Source organism: Mchenga conophoros, linkage group LG23 (assembly GCF_057382185.1).
Source record: "Mchenga conophoros isolate Kocher_MC1m ecotype Shallow Benthic linkage group LG23, M_conophoros_male_GT1.1, whole genome shotgun sequence".
NCBI lineage: Eukaryota > Metazoa > Chordata > Actinopteri > Cichliformes > Cichlidae > Mchenga > Mchenga conophoros.
The window spans coordinates 32,910,400-32,926,596 of NC_140547.1; the positions used below are offsets into that span (position 1 = coordinate 32,910,400).

Here is a 16,197-nt window from a genome sequence, read left to right on the forward strand (position 1 = left end):
ATGTGGTAAATTGGTTCAAATATCTGCTAGTAATACAATAATACAGTAAAACTACAGTATTCCTTTTTATTTGAGCTCATCTGAAATAATATGGCCAGAAAACCGCACAAAATCTCAAATACGACCTGTGCATGAATGATTGTTTTAACACTGGTGCCAATTGTAAATATTCACAACATACCAGAAAAAATTCAAATAGGCCGGCTAATGCATAGGACTTTCCATAGCACTTTATAAGAACCCTGGAGAGCTGCGGCTTCCATAGTTCCTTTGAAGCCTTTTTTACTTCCTCGTTCCAACATCTGCAAATCAAATGAATTTATTAGTTGAGCCCAGGATTTATAAACACATTTCCAACAGAGGTGCTTTACTATTTTATGAAAATTATTTGCATTGAAATTTGATGGCAGCAACATATCTCACAAAGTTGGGACAGGGCAAGAGAAGGCTGCAAAGGTAAGTGGCACTAAAAAGAAACAACTGGAGGACTTTGAGGCTAATTAGGTTAATTAGCAGCAGGTCAGTAACACAATTATCAGACCCTCGAAAGCACTTGATATTACAAGCAGTGGCAGGTTGACAGAATGGCAATCCACACTATAAAAAAATAAAACATTAACTTGAAACAAACAGACATGTTTCTTAACCAGCACCACTTCTGGTTTTGTCACATTAGCCTTTTGCTGAAGTACCTCTGCAGCTCCTCTCCCAGGGTTTCAGACCGATCCTCCGGAAGGACACTGTACATGTCACCTTTCTCGAGCCTGTGTTTTTGGCCAAGCTGTAACAGGGGGTTTAACCAACTGAAACAGAAAAAAACAAACCATTTCCATCTGGCAGAGAAAAATACAAATCACTGTGGTTTAGAAAAGACATATCTAAGCTGACTGTGAATGTCTGAACTATTTGTGCTTAATGAGTTATTTGGAGAAACAGTGTTTCTAGTGATGGACTTGGAGGATCTCTTAAAGCTAATGCTGTTCACACATCAAATATCGGCCACAGTCCCGGAAGAACATTTAAAATTACAATGTAAATTCACAGGTATCCAGCTTCTTGAATTAACAAGCAAGTGATGATGATCAGTGTATGAATAACTAATAAGCACAGGAAAGCAACTGGTGCTGAAAGAAAAAGACAGCTCTTTGAGGCTGGCTGTGGGAATGAATCAATCTGCATACGCTGACTTCACACTGCAGTCCAGAGAAACGAATGACTACACCCACTTCTATATAGTCTATATATAAACCTTTAAAAAAGCAGTGTGTACGACTTAGGGCAGCTAGTGGTGAAGTTGCAGATAGCAAACAGCTGCTCTGGCCTCGCCTTCATCTTCCGAGCAAATAGGAATACTTGCTGTGACTGCTAAACATGTTAAATGTCGTCTGTGAAACGAGAGAGGGCCCTGGTTTGTTTCTCTGTAAAGCCTTACAGAGTTCACTGAAGTCACTTAGTGAGCTCATTGCAATAGTCTCATCAGTTTTCTCCAATAAAAAGAAACGGCTGATTAAACTAGATGTGCAATAAAGAACGTGTTTTAACTTCTATTTGCATGAAAGCTTTTCAAAGATACTTGAGAGCCTCAGACTTTGTGAGAGCATCAGTTTGCACGTTGGGACTGGGCCAAGACGTACACTGTAAAAAAAAAAATCTGTCAAATTTACGGTAAAATACCGGCAGCTGTGGTTGCCAGGAATATACCGTGTAAAAAATGTGGAATCTGTAAAAGACAATACGGTATACTGGTTTTGTAACCCTAATTTTTAAGGTAGACAACGTATTATTTTACCAAAATCATGATAGGAAAAACCAAATATATTTGTCAATTATACAGCAATTTAATGTAAAAAATGCAACTTTCCATAGCTTTTTACGGATATTTGCAGTAAAAAAAAAGTAATAATATAATAATATTTACAGTAATTTGTTGTTAATTTAACAGTAATAGGATAGACCCTATTATTGTAAATAACTGTAAAAATAACAGAAATATGTTAAACCTTATTAAAACCTTTGACAGTAAAAAACACAGTGAAATTGTATAACAAATTACAGCATTTTATTTTGACCAGATACATTTTACGGTAAATTCCTGGCAACCACAGCTGCCGGTATTTTACCGCTAAAAATACAGTACAATATGAGGAACATAAATGGTTTACCGTACATTTTACATTTGCAACCGCTAAATATAGAAAAATCTAAAGATGCTCATATACAACCAAGGTAGAGAATATTACTGATAAACAATGAGAAAATTTGACATACCATTTGAAAACAGACTAAACATATTATTTTCTCTATTCCTACAAAACAGCATAGATCTTGAGAATACAGCATGTGTCCATATATATGGCTGGTAATCCATGGAGGAATGAATAAACATGAAACAAAATATTACCTGCCCCTGACCTATCAACAGTAATGAGTCACTGGGTCCTGCCTTGGTGAAGGAAAGGACTCGGTGGAGTTTCTAATGCGCATGGTGTTGAAGATACAAGCTCTGCAGGAGTACTTCAATGTCCATCAGGAGTTCACTTTGGACTGGCAGGATCCCCTCTGCAGCAAAAAAAATGGACAAAGTTTGATCAGTGCTTGAGCAAAATGCACAGAAATGAACAAAACGTGCTGCCAAAACCAGATCTAATGATAAATGATTTCTTAAGTGTAAAATATACAGTTCTTAAAGGATAGCTATTGTCAAAATGCAACCTGGGCTGTTTTTTTCAGTTTTTTTTTTTTTTACTGTAAACGAGACAAACATATATCTAAAAGCATAATTACGACAAACAAGCCGTTTTTGAGATTGACCGTGATTTTGTTTTGTGGTCAATAGCCAGTGAATGGGAATACTAGGGGGCCGGGGCATAAATTTGAGCACATCAAAATCGATACAGTAAAAAAAACAAAAAAAAAAAAAAACAGCCCAGGTTGCGTTTTGGCAATAGTTATACTTTAAATCTACTTATGTAAAAGTTATACATAGACAACGCAGCCCTAATCACAATCATAATTTGTTGGAAAACGTATTTAAGTTTCGTATTGATTTATCATAGAACTTGAAGTTAATGGCTGAATGCATGGTGATGAGACCTATCATTCAATCTACATTTATAGCGTATGAAACTGCTCACCTGGACATGAACCTGAGCTCGGCTGATTAAGATTAGTGTCTCCTGTCCATCTTTCTTTAGCAAAACTTGAATAATACCACTGCTTACCTCTTATTGAATCTTTGGGTGCAGACTTAATTGAAGAGCCTCGTATAAACAGGCAGGGTGTGATGTTTAGGGAAACCAAAGAATACAGCCGCCATCATTTCTGCCAGAAGACTCATTGGGTGCAACGAAGCTTTCATTGTGGACTGGCTAGATACCTTCTGCATTCAGAAGGAAAACAAGAAGGGCATACACCATAAACAATAATAACTGACAAAAATAATGAGACAAGAAATTAAAGTAACAAAATAAGTGCAAATCAAGTTTCCCTGTGTTACAGTGTAGCTGAATGTTTTTCAACAATTTGATTTACGGTAAAACACATACCAAATATTTCCAGCCAAGGTTTGTTTCAATCTTCAGCATTTTTTTTCCTGCCATTGTCTTGAAACTGTTTCATCTGTCTCTCTCATTTGATGCTGTTTACAAAAACAAAACAGCAATATTGTAAAGGGAAAAAGGAAAATTAATTTAATGGAAAAAAAAAAGATTATGACCTGAAATCTCACCATTTCCTGAGAGTCACAGGTCCTTTGAGTATCCTTATGGTTTCTGCTCAAATTCAGTGTCTGAAAAGGGCAGGAACAAAACAAACCTTTTTAATCATAATAAAGACAAAATAAGATTTAGAGACAGACGACAAAGAAATGTGTAAAATATCTTCTTGAATCTGTTTACTTTACTAACCTTGAAAGAGACTCTTGGGTCTTAGCTGTGCCACCACCCTTAAACCTTAAAACAGATGGAGACGATATGCTGGCCTGGCTTGAAATTTCCATATTTGGTGCTGTAAAACAATATCACAAACAATAGATTAATTGTACTTTTTGGACCTTGGCCAAAGCATAATAGAAAAAACAGAAAGTCCTTCATGGCTATTGTGCAATGAAATCATAATACTTACTGGTTTGTTTCTCAGATGTCTCCACTCCTAATGATTGTAGTGCCTCCAGTACAATTTCAAGGATTGAGGCAGACAGGTCCGGCAGCACCTTAGTAATGGAACTCCTTATGCTGCCCCCCATTTCCAAGATGTCTGATAAAAGAATGTGAATAAAGGTCAATTTACACCAAGTGGTACCTTTGGTCTTAAAATATGAAGCTGATCTTGCTTGATACTACACTTTTATACAGTGTTTCGTAAGTACCAAACTAACAGCACCATTATTGTGACAGCACACTGTGTTTCAGTGGAACCATTTGGTACCCATACTTCATGTAAGATGTTAATGGATAGAAATCAATTAAGTCAATGGGTTTTGACCAAAAAAATCATTTTATTTAAAACAGCTTACTATCACTTATGTCACACAGAACATCAGCAGGAGGCTCAGTAGAGGGCTCTTCTGATTTCTGCCACAGATCAGACTCTAGCAGACATCTCAAAGTCTCTCTTAAAGGCACATAATAGGCAAACCTATCTTTTCTGTTTTCATCTCTCCCTAAAAATATTTTCTTTGGTTCCGCATAGTTGAAGGCTTTTTTAAAGATCTGAGCTCTGGAGTGCACTGTCCTCAATGGCCCGGTATGACATGCAGAAAAAAGATCATAGCTTTTGACAGACTCACAGACTTTGTTGATGTCCTCCTCTGATAATGATGTGTCATCTTTTAACAGTGATGCAAGTTTACCCAAACTGTATGTCTGTCCCAACTCATGCATGTTCTGCATTTCCTCTACAATGTTCTGTATGGTTGAAGCAGGCAGTAGAAACTGACCCTGCAATTTTAAGTAGAATAGTGAAACGTTTCTCAGAAAAAGATCACAGAATTCAGGGGGCATTTCCATGTTATCTTCATGTGTAATAGACTGTGCAGCAGGCTCGGAAATCAAGGGTACAAAGTCATCTGATGTGGTTGGAACAGATGATGATTGACATGCAGACTCTCTATATAAATCACCAATGCTGCTGTCTGAAAACTCTGTGTTTACGTGACATGTGAGCAGTAAAAGATGATTTAACTCTAAAGGTATTTGTGCATCCTCTTACTGGACAAGTGACCACGTGTCCTTCCACAATATGGCTCTTCAGATGAGCTATTAACTCTTTAGAGTTCTGACACTGACGTTCACACATCGCCATTGCACATGTAAACGAAGAAACCACCACCACACCAGTGACATGGGTGGGGGCAGTGTCTTCGGTAAAAATGAGCCTTAAACGCGCCATACCTGGTGTATGTCTGCTTGCAGCCTGCTTCAATACACCGAAAGAAACAACGTGGCTCATTCCGATGCAGTTTACAATGAAGCACGTAGCCCCTTGATGACTGAACTACCTTACCACAGAAATTACACGTTAACATAACTCCATGTACTTTGGTAATTCCTCCCTAGCGAATTAAGCACGCCATATACAGAAACTAATCCAGAGCAATGCTTCCCTCGCAACAGTAATGCTAACTCAACTCACAAATGCTAACTAAATTCACAACCTCACTCATAAAAAACGAACTGCTAAAATTATCTATAAACGCTGGGCTGGTGGATTTTTATAACAGAGATAACTTGAAGTTGCATGTACTCACCTCACCTCGAACTAATTGTAAGCTGCCAGGATGTCTACAAATTCCGAAGATGCTGTGGTCCAAGCAGCAATAAATGGCGCTAAATTGCGAGTTCAAAACTGTGTCCGTTAGCGAAGCCAACTTGAGTCTCCTGCATGAAAAAAAGAGCGGTTGGCACACAGCTCAGCAGCGCGCCGCGCTATTGGTCATTTTCAGGTGACGTCATCCCGCAATGTAACGTCGCTCTTTGTTTCTTTAGGAGGTTCGAATTTGATCAGAAGTCACGTCTGCAGACCGCTGCAGCCACATCTTACCTTGCTTCCCCTTTTTTTGGTGAAATGGTTCGCTCATACTGCACAATGTTGCTACCAGATTTTTTTTCTCTGCAATTCGAACGTAAAACGTCTGTACACAGTTTACCAGCAGTTTAGCTACCAATCAACAGCGATCACACAAATTCAAAATTTAAGGCCGACCCACTTAAGGTGGTCTGATAATATGGCGTGAAACACAACAACATAAAGTTGTTTTAAAATAATAATTAAAAAAGATTATTGAAATCAATTTTATTCACAACCATAAACTTTATTTTTAACATCTTCTTTTGCTGTTGATTTTTTTATCAGAAGGTTAACAATGATATACTGCAGGCCTAACTTTTAATCTGTATATCAGTATCTGAATTTTAAAATAAAAAAATACTATCAGTTTTATTGTCTTTCACTGCTGATATTTGCTTTTTTTTTAATGGTATGTACTGGTTGTATTATTACGGTGGACCCTATTTTTTAACATCTTGTTTCTGTAAAAATGAATGTTTTTGTTTGCTTAAAAATCTACAGCTTTATACTGTGAATTCCAATGTGCACAACCCCAAAAGATGTAGTTTTACTCAAATAATACCGTAAAATCTAAGTTTTTCAGACATTTTCAACATTACAATATGTAATTGTAAAATGTATGCATATTTATTTGTTTTCACAGAAAATATTTATAATCTCAACATTTTATTACAGTAAAAAACAAAGTTTTATCCAGTCTCACAATTAACGGTTATTCAATCTATTTAATACAGTAAAAGGAAGTTTTTGATTTTACGCTCCATTACCGTTGGAATTTGACGGTGTTTTGCTGTATATTTTACTGACTTTTTTTACAGTGTACATCGGAATGCCCGTAGGGGATATATCACGTGATGTTCTTTAAGTAACTGACACATATTTGTTATGTACAATATGTACAAGCCCCTATGCGAAGGGGAAGCCTATATTCAGTCACCTATGGAATATGGACAGTTTACATTTGACATTTATAGAACGATTGACTTACACTCTCCCTGTAGATATAACGGGGCTTTTTTTAAAAGCCCACTTTAAAAAGATCAAAAGATCCGCAAGCCCTTTAAGTTCTAACCTATTTGATTTCTCAGTTACTTGTTACCCGAGTCTTCTAGTCGTTACTGAGTACACAAAAATAAAAATAAAAATTCCCTCTTCGCTCCTAGATTCCGATTCATCTCTATGATATACTTTATTCCCATTTCAGACGGAACGCTTTAAGTGCTGTCACTCAGTGCGGAATAATTTGCAGAAACTTTCTTCTTTCTTTTGACTGATATACTAACAACATGCTGAGGAATCCAATATCTTCATTAATGCACTTACCACAAAAAGACCCTTGAAAAAAAGCTGGCAGTGGCCAAAGGATTGCGCCTGCTGTCTGCCTTTGTAGTCTCCATATTAGATGGGTGCTCTGAGGCTGCTGTCTGTACCCATCTGTACACCGTGTTCACTCAGGGACGACTTCAATCACTAAATGTATAGTTGGCTTGCATCATGTAAAGCCAAGACTGCTGAAGCTGTTCTGTGTTTCACTAAACTGTCTCCACCTGTTCCCAGGTGTAAATGCACAACAAGAAGCGGAGTGTTTAACTATAAAGTAGAAATGAGCCTAGTGAGCTTTCTGAACCTCCAATGGAAAAAAAAAAAAATCTATGGAAATAACCGCGTACATGTTTGAAATAAAATAACTGTCATTTAATGTCACGGACAAGTGTTTAAGTCGGTATTTTCAGTGACAATTTCACGTTACAAAACAAATCTGAACGAGTTGCACTTTAACGCACCATTTAAGCAACGCCTATAGTCAGATACAGTTATGAAAGTGCAATATCGAGGGCCCCGGTTTTCACGTGTGTTTCCTGATCCCCACGTGCAGTAGCTGGTGTGTGAGGACAGCGCGAGCACCTGGAGTCTGGGCCGTCTTCAAAGTTCAAAAGACAACTTCGTCCAAATGACATCAAACTTCACTGTTTTCACTCCATCTGTCCATTTTATGCCAAAATGTCCATGCAAATAGTGCAGAGAGTCTCACCGGGATGCATAGTGGCATTATACAATAGGACGTCACATCAGGGCTGCTGAGTTTAGCAGACTACAGAGATTCTGTCCCTATACCAAAGCACTATGTTACTTAAGTTTTGCATCTTGATGAGACACCAGCAATGCACAGAGACAGCTGCTCTAACCAAGTAAAGACCCATCTCTCACTTAGACAGCTAAACTGAAGCCATAACCTCTGTTGTGATGACACAGCACTGTCAGATCTCATTTAGTAAAAATGAGAGTCAGGATTTAGTTTCTCTTTAAATCAGAGCCAAGAATTAAATACCTTATAACAATATCCAATTTTAGCTCAAAGACACGGAGACAACTTTGCCAAAAGTGTTACAAATGTATGTGATATGATCCACAAACCTGAACTAAGTGTACACCGTGATTTGTGTGTAACTTTTGAGGGTTAACAAATGAGCGCTCCAGTCCACACACAGACATGCACCTGAACACATTGCGATCATTTGCGCACAACTTTTTAAGTTCATCATTTTCTCTTTGACAAAGGTTCCTGTGAGCGCACGTAACGTCCCTGCTGGTCGCTTACAAAACCTTAAACGTATGCACAAGAATCGTTGATACCTACAGATTGCGTCACATGCCCGGGAGAGGTTCTGAGACGGCTGCTTCTCACAAATCCAAAAATCTAAGCTACGTTCAAGGCCCAGTGGAAAACGGAGACATCTGGATTTCTATTGTATTTTTTTCTAATAAACAGATGGGTTCATCTCTCCACTAGAAAACACAGATATTATTTTATTCTTTAAATAAGCTGCCGCTACATGCTGGATGTTCATCTGCTGGGAAAAGTCAGTCAATGCTCAGTTCGTTTCTGCTCTGCCCGGTTAGATAAACCCTGGAGACGAAACAGCGGAAGCCAGATGTTCCTTTTTTTACTGTGACTTGAATGAAGCTTAGTTTTGTGGTTTTGTGTGAGGCTGGCTGGGTCAAAGTTGTGCCAAAACCCCACGTCGGCATGCGACGTGATTTGTGCGTGCCAGGCCATTCGTGCGCATTTATGGTTTGTAAGAGAGCGAGGGGGCGGTTACACGTCGGTTTATTCATGCGTGTGCACAGGAAGCTTCTTCACAGAGAAAATGATCCGATTTGTGAAGCCGAACTTAAGGCGTTGTGCAGAAACGAGCAGTATTTCTTCAGGTTTGGATGCACAGATTTGATAAATGGTTCTACGTGTGGTCAAGATACATGCAACTGTGAGCCCTCAAAGGTTACACACAAATCACTGTGCACATTTAAAAAGCTTGTTTTGGGCTTGTAGGCATTCAAAACACTTTCTCTCTATGCAAAGATCATCAGGTTTACACTGCAGTGTCAGATAATGTTCTTTAAACTGATTCATATCATATCTAACAGCTGCAGAGGTACAGAAGACGAAATATACATTTGTATTTTTTAAAAGCTTCCTTTGTCTGCTGTTGTTTTTAATGGCCTGGTCCTTCTTGGTTTCCAAAGGGATGCTTTGCCTTCTTTACTTTTGTCTCTAAAAGATGCCCCAAAGGTGTTTCACTTGTTTCAAGTCAGGCAACACACCTCTCCAGGTGATAGTTTTTCTTTTGCCTGTATTAGAAACACTCGTGAGTTTTGCCAACATGTTTTGCTTTGTCATCATCTCTTTTCTGGAGGATTCTGGCGACTCGGTCATCTCGTTAGCTTCTGGTATACGTTGAGGCATTCATGGTGCCACCTACCAAAGACACCTCCTTCACGCAGCCTCATAAGATAAACTCCTACCCCCACATCTAATATTCTCCAAATATTCATCAAGTGTCTTTTCATGTTTTATTTATTTTGTTTTTTGGATTCCCATCGCACACAACATGAGTGATCGTGTCACCAACTCTCACAGAAATTTGCAAATCCACTTTTGGCCCTTGTGCTAACTAAGAAACAGTCTTTAGTGTCATTCCTGCACATCTTAGATAGTTCAGCTCAGTTCTTTTCCATGTGGACACACGGTGGACACAACCCATTAACAAATACTGACAACGCTTTGGTGTCCGAGCATTTCACAGGCCAGAAGAAAGTCCCCTGCGTTGCAGTATGCATGCGTTTGTTGCATTGTTTCAGCTGTGGAGCAGTTTTTTAACTTTGAAATACCGCAGTTACTGAAGACACATCTCTGTTGTATTCTGTACTCACTCATGCAAAGCCATCAGCAGAGGGCGCTCAGAGCCCATTTATGAAACATACTTCACTTGCTGTCATTCTATCAACAAATTACTCAGCAATCATTCATATTTTCATTTTCAGAAGTCATGTTACTCTCTCAGAAGAATTAAGAAGCTGATGGGAGGATCCATGGGAGGAAGTGGGTGAATACAGCATGTATTCACTTGTCGATCCATCCCTCAGATGCAGTATAAACGTATAAATGTAAAGGAGCTGCAGCTTCATTGTGGTTATTTGGGATAATTTTATATTTGAATCCAATAAGGTTTTTAATTTGAACAAATATGATGCTAACACTTTCATTCCAGCAGTAAATTAAGTCTGGAAAAGTCAGACTTGCATTGTTACTCCAACCTAAATGGTTAAAAAAAAAAGAAGAGAAATCTATTAACTAGTTTCTCGTTTGAAGCGTTTACCTGAAGCTCTCTGAGCTCTCCACATCACAGACTGCTTCTATTGGCTGTCCATGTGCACGTCAGCAGTCACTGCTGCATCCTGAGCCCCAGCTGTTGCTGTGTCACATCTTTTTTACACCAGGGGCCGAGGCTTTGGTTGACCTAGTTGCTGAAAAGCCCATAAGGCATGGTCAAAAGCAAACTACAGATTACACACAGAGAGAATGAAGTGTTTTGTAGCATGAATTGATATTTATTGGTTTGGAGAGGAGTCTGTTTCTTTCTTTCTTTCATGTGGTTTTAATAAGTTGTACGACCAACAATGCTGACTTTGTGATTTCAACCACGGGACATACTGTGTCAGTCAACTTCAGTATTAAAAGTACACAGAAGCATCACATCAAGTCCACCTTAACCTTTACAACACCAATGTGGACTAAGTGGCACAAATCAGATACTGAATATTTGAAAGTCTTAAAATCCTTTTCCTGTATCCCATGTCACATTTAGGTGAGCTCTTCGTTGGACCTACTTTTCTTGTACAACAGCATCATGAATTCATCTGAATCGGTTTCCATTCAGTAAGAGAACGTTTGTATTTTCCAGATTCCAACAGATAGCAGACAGTGAAGGCAGCCATGCTCACTGTCCACTTGAGTCTTTGACTACATCCTCATTCTGTGGTAGACTGAGCAGTTCCTGGATCCTCTGCATGTCCTTATTGGTTTCCTCCACCTGAGAGCTCACATTCAAGTTGGAAATCAGCTCATCCGTCAACTGCAAACGGGCTGTCCTTTTATTGAAAACACCAGCTCTGATTAACCAAGAAGCATCAGGATAAAATGACACTTTGTATTTATTTGTGATAGATCTTACCATTCTGCAAGCTTGTGCTCATACAGTTCCCTGCGCTCTCTCCTGCGCCTCTCTCGGATCGTCTCTCCAGTCAGGGACTGCAAGGCAATGACCAGAGCACCAACCGGAATCCTGTGTAGAAGTCAGTGTGTATAACTAACTGTGATGCACACCTTTACACTTTTACACAGATCAGTTCATCAGATAGTCTATGTTGTATAACATAAAACATATCAGATGCCAGTTCAATGGAAGCATCGACCCTGTAATAACTTCCTTAAACAGTTTCTACAGCTGCTGCGGCCCAGCTTCTCCAAACCCTCCGCACTTTCCACTCACACCTCTACGACATGAATAAGGAAACCATAATGGTTAAAGATCTGGAGCGTGATGTGCTTTGCAATTAGCTGCCTGCTTTCATGCCGCCCCTTCTGCCCCAGCTACACCTGGCGTAGCCGTGGCTGGAGCCATTTGCCCACATCAAATGCTCCAGGTGGCTGGCCACTGAAGCAGACAGTGAGAGGAAGAGGAGGAGGGAGCAGTGCTAGTGGAGGGCCAACTGGAAGTATGGCTAAGCCATTATGGAGTTGACCACAGGGATGATCCAAACTAGACCCTCCTCTGTTACACCATCAAAGGCAACACACTCAATTTGCAGTTATACAATCTGCATTTAGCTGTGTGCGCTCAGCTGAAAGGACGAGCGAGGCTAAAGTGGGCCAGGCTGTGAAGATGAGACAGAGGATGAAGCACCTCCAAGTCTACATCAGACCACGGTAGAAGGACACAAGAGGCTGGAATAACACCGATGGTATAAAAGGAGAAGGGCAGCTGCTGCCTTGGCCCGTCTCCTTGGTTCAGTACCCAAAACACTGTCCTCTGTGGTACACGAGTCCCTCTGGCACCACGAGCAGATTTGGAAGGGAGTGGGGAGGAGGAGGGGGGAGGTTCAGCTGGGTGACAGAGGGTTGCTGGGAGGGGCGCAGCTGGCTGCCAGAGTGCTCACTGACTTCGAGCACACAGGCATGAATGTAAATACACACACACATACACGAGAAGGCATGCATGCATGTCAAAAAGTAAATACACAGCATCTGATAATAGAAGTCAGCTCAGTACTGAGGACTGAGCATGTTCTATTACATCAGATGGAAAAAAAGTTTAACATGCACTGTTGGGACTGGAAGTCAAAGAATTCTTGTAGAAGCAGAAGCCAGCCTTACCCCAGCACTGCTCCGATCACCGAGCCCGCTACCAGCCCTCTCAGGCCCAGGTTCAGTCTGAAAAGGCCTACAGTCACAGCTGCTCACATACAGAGTTTCATCATTTCAATGTGCAGGAATTTGTACTGGACATGTTGAAAGAACACTTTTATTGTCAAGCAATAATTAAACATAGATTCTGGGTGTAACTGAACAGACGTGTCACATTTTCATATCATCACATACGGTCCTATTTTAGTGGGCATTTATTATAGAAATAACTGAAAACAATCACAGTTGGAACTACAACCTGCAGGCGCCCTGATCAGATCACGTGACTCACCTCCAGCTGCAACATACTGGCTGACTGCGTCTTTGTCTTGGTACACGGAGAGTCCCGTGCTCACAGAACTACACAGGGAGAGGAAACACACACGATGTTGAGTCAGTGAGGCCAAAACAAACTGACCGAGGTATGCTAGCAATGTTAAAGCACTCGCATCCAATAAACATCTGCACATTGTTTATGTGACATTCAGCATTCTGTGCATTCTCCTGTTATTAATACTCCAGATCCACAAGCTGATTTGACCCCTTGTAAAAGTAACACTACACATTTTCCTCACATGCTCCACCTGTTTTTTGTTTTTGTTTACCTGAACAAGGTAACTATCACAGCCACTCTCCAGCTCCATCTCCATCCATATCTTATAAACCCCCGGATAGCTGCATTGTGTGCTGAGCGCTGACAGACAGAACAGGCACAGACAGACTTTTACTTTTATTTGCAGCATTATTCTCAATGCTCCACTTCAGACCCCATAAATAATAATTCAATTAAATAAGAAACTATGACATCACAATATTAAAGCTGAACACAGACATCATTCATGGAACATTTGCACCCAAAACCACAGCAGATATGGTTTTAAAGGCACAGATTTCACTTACCACTGCGTCCACACGATTAGTGTATAATTCTGCCTGGCTGACTTGGATATATCTCTCCCTGGCGTGGCGAGCTGCTGGCAAGCCCCCATAGACAAAGCCTGCAAGTGCACCGAGAGCACTGCTGTTTACAACATTGGTGATCTCCTCTGGGTATTTCTGAGTCACACTAAACAGGGACGAGAATTTTCCTTGTAAGTTTAAAGCCAGTAATGAGTGAACTTGTTACATTAGAAGCCATTAGAGCAAAAAGCCATTGAAAACTAAAGGATGCTGCAAGTTTAGTTAAATAATCTTAACTCATCAACTACATGATTCACGATGAATTCGACACCACAGTGTCTACATATACACAAAGACCTTTTCAAAAACACCAAGACACAAACAAGTGAAACAATGTAACAATAAAACTAACTCTCTGTCAAAGAGATCTTTGATGCGCTCCCATCCCGTGCTCGGGAATTCTGGCTTCCCGATGTTTTTCGGGAGGCTGCTGGACGAAGGGATAGCTACAGGAGCAGTACTGGTGAAGGAAGAGGATGATGAGGAGGAGGAAGAGGGCATCTGTGCAGGCTGGGCAGCAGCCACATCAGCTGCGTGAACCCTGGGGAGCAGAAAGCAGAAGAAAGGAGGCCTGGCACGCTGGATGAAGCCCTGCAGTTGGCCGGTGCTCAGCGTGCCCTGAGGGGCTGAATCTGCCAGTCGTCTCTGCAGGGCAACGCTTGTCCTGCGTGGCTCTGGATGCATCACGCTTCAGCTGCTGATGTGCTGCAACAGGGAGAAACACATGGTCACGGGCTGAGACGCCACACTCGCCGCCTCAGCTCAAGCTCCATCCTCAAAACCAAGAGCCTCGAGGCGAATGAAGGCCTGGCAGTGCTGCACAGGCTGTTTTACTAAGCAGCTGTTGAATTCTACAGTCCTATCAACAGAAACTGGGAAAATAGGACTTTTTTCCTCCCCCAACTGTAAAATACACTATTGATCTCTCAGAGCACAAAACCTCAGATCTGCTAATCAGGATGTGTCAACTGCTCCGGGGTCAAAGGTAAAAATAAAAGGTCACAGTGACCTTATTCTGCCTGAGATTTTTTTAACCAGAGCACAAACAGTAAATATATAAGGAAATATTCACATTTATTGAACCATCCACAGTAGAAGAAATAAGATTATGAGTCTGAGTCTGTTTGCACCAAGGCGTGAAACAATCAAGCTGTATTTGAGAGGAAACAATACTATTTTACAATTTTGTTTATCTAAACAATTTGAATGAACCTAACCCTGTATTTTCACTCCTGCTGTAAGACTATGGAGTGGCCACTCAATGACACAAACTCTGATGGCAGCAACTAAGTGCATTCAGGCATGTGGATCCTGACCTGCTGAAGTTCGAACTCAGCATCATAATGGGGAGGAAAGGGTGGTGTGAGTGTTTTAGAAACTGCTGATCTACTGGGATTAGAAAGGTAGATTCCTCTGTTGTGTCAATATGGACCAAAGTTGTTTCCAGCACCTTTGTGAGTCAATGTCACAAAGAATTGAGGTAGTTTTAAAGGCAAAGTGGGTCCAACACAGTTCTAGCTGTTGTATCCCCTCAGTAGGGAGAAAAATGGCTTTGGTGATTGATTTGATTGTGTTGTTTTAACCCAACAAGGCAGAATATTTTTAATAGCATTTAGGCTGTGTTCATCTGAAATGGGTGTTTGTTTATGCAGAACCTTATACTGAGGACTATTTGGATTATTTCTGGCGAGATTTTATTAATAACAATTAATATATTTTTTTTAAAGCCAGTGTGCTGGTGGATAAGTGATGCCACATAACGCTGTCTCTTCATACAGTGCTCCTGTCAGGTCAAACTGTGCATGTGCTGTTGCTCAAGCTAACACAGCAGCAGCACGTTATTTATGACAAACAGCACAGTTTTACGTAACAGCTCCCAAAACGCGACACCGGTTTTCATTGCGGTCGGTTTTATGCTCCTCGTTTGTTCAAACACTGGTGTGCAACAACCCCTCGTATGGTTAGCATGCTGTTAGCCTCTGACACATCACAGCAGGTGCAAAACAACTTACTTGAATCCCTCTGAAATGAACCGCTTGTTTTTACAAAGACGTGCCGTTCCGATTAATGTACGAAAATACAGATATTTGTTTTTCATAATGCCCTTCAGAAGAGCGCTTTACTATAGTTCCCACATAGTCCACCGGCGTCCAAACCTTTCACCCCGGCCAAGACTTACAGCTGAAAGACTTGAAAATAGCGCCGCCTATCGCTGGAGGACTAACACAGTTGCTGTTACCGTTGCTGACACAACCGGGTGGTTTAAGTTTATGATGGGTTATTATTATATAGTTATTTAGTTAAGGGGTAAAACCTTAACTAAATACAGCGGGCACACGTGAATATTATATATACATACATACATGTACAGCAAGAGACAAAAACAAAGACAAAAGCGTGACAAAGACAGTGTTAAAAAGTTTTAA

The 16,197-nt window shown here is 40.5% G+C and overlaps 2 protein-coding genes and 1 long non-coding RNA gene across 6 annotated transcripts in view; all 3 read right to left on the minus strand.

Moving 5' to 3' along the window:
• The window catches only part of LOC146547660 (ATP-binding cassette sub-family C member 4-like), a 33,011-nt gene extending 25,327 nt beyond the window's left edge, over positions 1–7,684 (minus strand). The window contains exons 1-3 of one of the 2 annotated variants that reach the window (XM_085266340.1): positions 7,390–7,684; positions 693–803; positions 182–302 (exon numbers count right to left, since the gene is read on the minus strand). In XM_085266340.1, coding sequence (XP_085122466.1) covers positions 182–302; positions 693–803; positions 7,390–7,463 — 306 coding nt within the window. In that variant the 5' untranslated portion in view covers positions 7,464–7,684. The remainder of the gene's footprint in view (positions 1–181; positions 303–692; positions 804–7,389) is intronic. The other variant, XM_085266339.1, reaches the window with a different exon arrangement.
• On the minus strand, positions 2,038–5,919 carry LOC146547661 (uncharacterized). 2 transcript variants are annotated; one of them, XR_014890840.1, is made up of 7 exons: positions 5,752–5,919; positions 4,123–4,254; positions 3,906–4,005; positions 3,728–3,787; positions 3,546–3,637; positions 3,222–3,379; positions 2,038–2,559 (listed from the first exon to the last, which is right to left on the minus strand). It is a non-coding gene; the product is annotated as an uncharacterized LOC146547661 (long non-coding RNA). The 2 variants fall into 2 exon arrangements; XR_014890839.1 differs by having other exon boundaries at positions 5,747–5,918.
• Positions 7,685–10,940: 3,256 nt separating the features above from the next.
• timmdc1 (translocase of inner mitochondrial membrane domain containing 1) lies at positions 10,941–15,956 on the minus strand. 2 transcript variants are annotated; one of them, XM_085265777.1, is made up of 8 exons: positions 15,784–15,956; positions 14,124–14,476; positions 13,712–13,877; positions 13,417–13,505; positions 13,104–13,171; positions 12,782–12,860; positions 11,580–11,690; positions 10,941–11,491 (listed from the first exon to the last, which is right to left on the minus strand). In XM_085265777.1, the coding sequence occupies exons 2-8, from the start codon at positions 14,453–14,455 to the stop codon at positions 11,470–11,472; spliced, it is 867 nt and encodes a 288-aa protein (XP_085121903.1). In that variant the 5' UTR covers positions 14,456–14,476; positions 15,784–15,956; the 3' UTR covers positions 10,941–11,469. The 2 variants fall into 2 exon arrangements, with proteins under 2 accessions (XP_085121903.1, XP_085121902.1); XM_085265776.1 differs by having other exon boundaries at positions 10,941–11,496.
• Positions 15,957–16,197: the final 241 nt, after the last annotated feature.

Bases quoted from the DNA above. Each gene is read 5' to 3' on its own strand.
- timmdc1 (XM_085265776.1), bottom strand. From the start codon at position 14,455: ATGCATCCAGAGCCACGCAGGACAAGCGTTGCCCTGCAGAGACGACTG. The intron at 13,878-14,123 runs GTTAGTTTTATT...GTCCCTGTTTAG, and splicing joins AAAGATCTCTTTGACAGAGA to TGTGACTCAGAAATACCCAG. The intron at 11,691-12,781 runs GTAAGGCTGGCT...ACTTCTACACAG, and splicing joins GTGATCGGAGCAGTGCTGGG to GATTCCGGTTGGTGCTCTGG.